The sequence below is a fragment of the Arachis ipaensis genome, chromosome B07 (genome assembly GCF_000816755.2).
Source record: "Arachis ipaensis cultivar K30076 chromosome B07, Araip1.1, whole genome shotgun sequence".
Lineage (NCBI taxonomy): Eukaryota > Viridiplantae > Streptophyta > Magnoliopsida > Fabales > Fabaceae > Arachis > Arachis ipaensis.
The window spans coordinates 11,733,611-11,737,733 of NC_029791.2; the positions used below are offsets into that span (position 1 = coordinate 11,733,611).

At 35.8% G+C, this 4,123-nt stretch overlaps 1 protein-coding gene across 1 annotated transcript; it reads right to left on the minus strand.

Moving 5' to 3' along the window:
- Positions 1,548–2,006, minus strand: LOC107606605 (uncharacterized mitochondrial protein AtMg00810-like). The gene has a single exon (XM_016308648.1). It carries the CDS (start codon positions 2,004–2,006, stop codon positions 1,548–1,550), a length of 459 nt encoding a protein of 152 aa, XP_016164134.1.

The following is a 4,123-nucleotide window of genomic DNA, read 5'->3' on the forward strand; positions in this document are numbered from 1 at the left end:
AAAAATATTTGGCTGGTTTTTGGCTAATACCCTTTTGGTTCCCTAGCATCGCTCAAATTTTTAATATTTATTTAATTAAGTGGATAAATAAAATGACCAAATTAATTTTACCTATTATTATTGACTCATAAAATTCCTTTGATTATTTTTGTAAAAGTTATTAGGCAAAATCACAATCAATCAATTTTTAATTGATATAGAATTATATCAAAGATCATATCATCTCAACATATCACTACTTTTTATATTATTTTTGGATGTGCTTCTAGAGTATTTCTAATCACACATGAAGGGAAAAAAAATTCTAACATACAAGTGAAGATTATTAGGGAAAATAAATATCATACCAAGGTCAAAGGATTTAATTATTATTCAATAAAAATTCAAGTGAGTTAGTCAAAATGAAAGAGTGGTTTGGACAATACCATTAAATTAATTATGTTACATAGATTGAAGGATATCAGACTCAACACAAAAAGAAGAAAGGGGAAGAGAATATGCAAGAGAAGCAAAGGGAGAGGGAGAGGAAGAGGGAGAGGAAGAGAAAGAAAGAAAGAGAGAACGAATTGGTTTTTGATTCTGAATTGATAAAGTAAAATTCAGTGAAACAGTAACTAATTCTAGTTTCTTATAGCAAAAGAGAGCTGACTGTCACACTATAAACCATACAAACTAAACTAACTAATTCAGTTAGCAATCACAAAACTAACCACAACCAATTCTGTTAACAGTAATACTAGCACTAACCAAACTAACCAATTCTTTTTAGATAGTTTACTCTATCATGACCTCTATTGCTCAGCTTCTCTTCCACTGTTCCAGTCTTGTTTCCTTTGATTTTCAACTTGATATTATGACCCCTGCTGTTGAGTTGTCCTGCCTCTGTTATCATAGATTGAAAGTGTGCATTTGGTGCTTAATCATGACTATTGCTTTCTGGACCTTCTGAATTTTCACAATTCTCTGATTTCCTTTTATGATCTCTTCTGCTGAGCCTATTTGTACCACTGTACCAATAGTCTTAATCTGAACTCTAGAAACGCAGCACTTGGTAATGGCTTTGTTAACACATCATCTAGCTGGACAGTTCCAAGGACATGACTCACTTGAATGATCTTCTTAGTGACATAATCCCTAACAAAATGGAGGTTAGTTTCAAAATATTTTGACTTTGAATGTAAAATTAAATTTGCAGCCAACAATACAGCACTAAAATTATCATAATAAACAAATGGAGCTGTTGAAAGTATAACTCCTATTTCAATCATAAGATTCTTGACCCAAAGCAGCTCAGCCATTAAGTCAGCCATAGCCCTGTACTCTACTTCAATACTAGACCTAGCAACAACACCTTGCTTCTTTTAACTCCACCAAATTAGATTACTCCCAAGAAAAACACAAAAGCCGCCAGTGGGCTTCTTATCATCCGGGTCTCCTCCCCAGTCAGAGTCATTATAGGCTTTAACATACTGAACACTTGTTTTGTACACGTGTAGGCCAAAACTGAGTGTCCCCTACACATATCTCAACACCCTTTTGACTAGCTTTCAGTGTTCATCTAATGAATTTTGCATAAAATGTGAGACCTTACCTACACAATAAGCTAACTCCGGGTGAGTGACAGTGAGATGTTGTAAACTGCCCACTGATCTATAGAGTTTAGGGTCCTTGAATGTTGAACCTCCAAAAGCAGAAAACTTAATAGAGGAGGGTAAAGGTGTAGAACAAGGCTTGCAGTGCTCCATATCTACTTTCTTAAGCAGGTCCTTATCATATTTTTCTTGTGACAACACTAGATCACCACTAGCAGTCTTAGTAATCTGAACCCCAAGAAAATAATGAAGTTCACCCTTATTTTTTAATGCAAATTTGATATTCAGTTGTTGAATCACCAGTAAAATTGCATCATCAGAGTCTCCAGTATTGATTATATCATTGACATATACCAGGACAAACAACGAAGAGCCATTTTTGAACTTGGTAAATAAGTAGACATTGGACTTCATTGCATTGAACCAAGGTGTTGCAAAGCCATGGACAGCTTGTGATACCAAGTTATTGGTGCCTGCTTCAAACCATAGAGAGCCTTGGTGAGCTTGCACACTAAACTGCCATCGCCAACTTCATAACCCGTCGGCTGCTTCATGTATACATCCTCAGCTAGGTCACCATGCAGAAATGCATTATTGACATCAAGTTGTTTAATCTTCCAATTTCTAGACAATGCCAACGTGAACACAATTCGAATTGAAGTAAGTTTTTACCACTGGATTGTACATTTATATAAAATCAAACCGTGGTCTCTGAGAAAAATTTTGATCCACGAGACGAGCCTTATACTTTTGTAACCTGCCATCCAAGTTATATTTAACCTAAAAGACCCATCGACTACTCACTACTTCTCTATCCTGAGGAAGAGGAATCAGTTTTCAGGTGTGGTTTTGCATGAGAGCATTGTATTCTGCATCCATTGTAGCTTTTCACTCAGGCATGGACAGAGTAACTTGGACTATCCTTGGTTCAACACTGGCAAGGAATGATCCAGACTTAAGAACTCCACTTTTGCTTCTTGTGGTCATAGGATAAACATTTGAAATGAGTGGTATTAGGATTGAGGGATCATCAGCAAAAGAAAGTAGAATTTCAAGGTTTGAAATGAGAATAGGTATTGGTGTTGTGGATGGAGCCAAATGTGCTGTTTGAGCTGCTATGGAAAGAAAATTGTTGTTGGTGAGGTTGTTGCTATTGGAGGTTGGGTTTGAGAGAGGTGATATTGAGGGAGCTCTTGTTTGTACTTGTGACTGGGGGCTGGGGTTAGACGTAACAGGGTTAGGTGGAGGTGTTGTGAGGGAGGAGCTATTTGCAATGTTAGAAGAATTGTGTGAGGACTGAGCAGGGTTTATGGTTAGTAGAGGAATGACTGGAGGTGAATGGGGATCAGAGGTTGCACTAGAATCAACTATCAAAGGAGGTGAAGAACCAAAATTTGAAATAAAATTATTGTTCATCAAATACCACATTACTAGTGATAACTACTTTACTTTGTACAGTGAGGCACTTGTAATCTTTGTGTACTGCACTGTAAACCAGAAAGGTATATGGTGGAGATGATATGAATTTTAATTTGTGCCTATTGTATGGCCTCAAATGTGGAAAACATAAACATCCAAAAATCATGACAGCTTCTCAAATGGTGACTGACCTTGCAAAACCTGGGTTGGCAGCCTGTTTATAAGATTCACTACTGTCATAAAGGCTTTTTCCCAATATTTAATTGACATTCTAGCCCATGCTAACATTGCTAAACCCTTCCCACTATATGCATGTGCTTTCTCTTGGCACTTCTATTCTGCTGATGCTCATGTAGACAGAAAAATCTATGTAGAATACCCTACACCTGTAAATTTCTGGCTAAGCTCACATACATAGCAGTATTGTTAGACTGAAGCATCTGAAGTTTATAATTTAATTGCATTTCAACCATTTGTTGAAAATATTTAAAAACTGATTTGATTTGAGATCGAATTTTGATGAGATAGAACCAAGTTTATTTACTGTAAGCATCAAGAAAAACAACAAAGTAAAAATTTCCATTTAAATCTGGAATAGGGGCAGGGCCTCAAATATTTGTGTATACTAATTGTAGTGGAGCAGTGTACAAAGAATTTGAAAGAGGGATAAGGAAGACTATAGGACTGTCCAATACAGCAAGATGCACAAGATTTTTATTCAAAGAAGTAACAATATTACAAGACTTTAGGACAGAAAAAACAACATTATTATTTACGGCATGACCCAATCTATTGTGGCACAAGAAAAACTGGTCAACAGTGGACACAGTTGAAGCAAAAGCTGCTGATTTATTTGATGGAGTGAAGTTGAGAAACTTGTATATTTCTCTTTCAACTTTTCCATATATGACAATTTCTTTAGTTCCCTGAGATTTCACACAACAACCATTAGAGTGAAATTTAAAAAAGACATTGTTGTCACAATAGAATTTATACATACTAAATAAATTCTTTGTGATATCAGGCACGTGTAGCAGTTTATGCAGCAAGAATTCTCTATTACTCAAATAAGTTTTAAAGTAAGAATTTTCAACAAGGTTGATGTACAAACC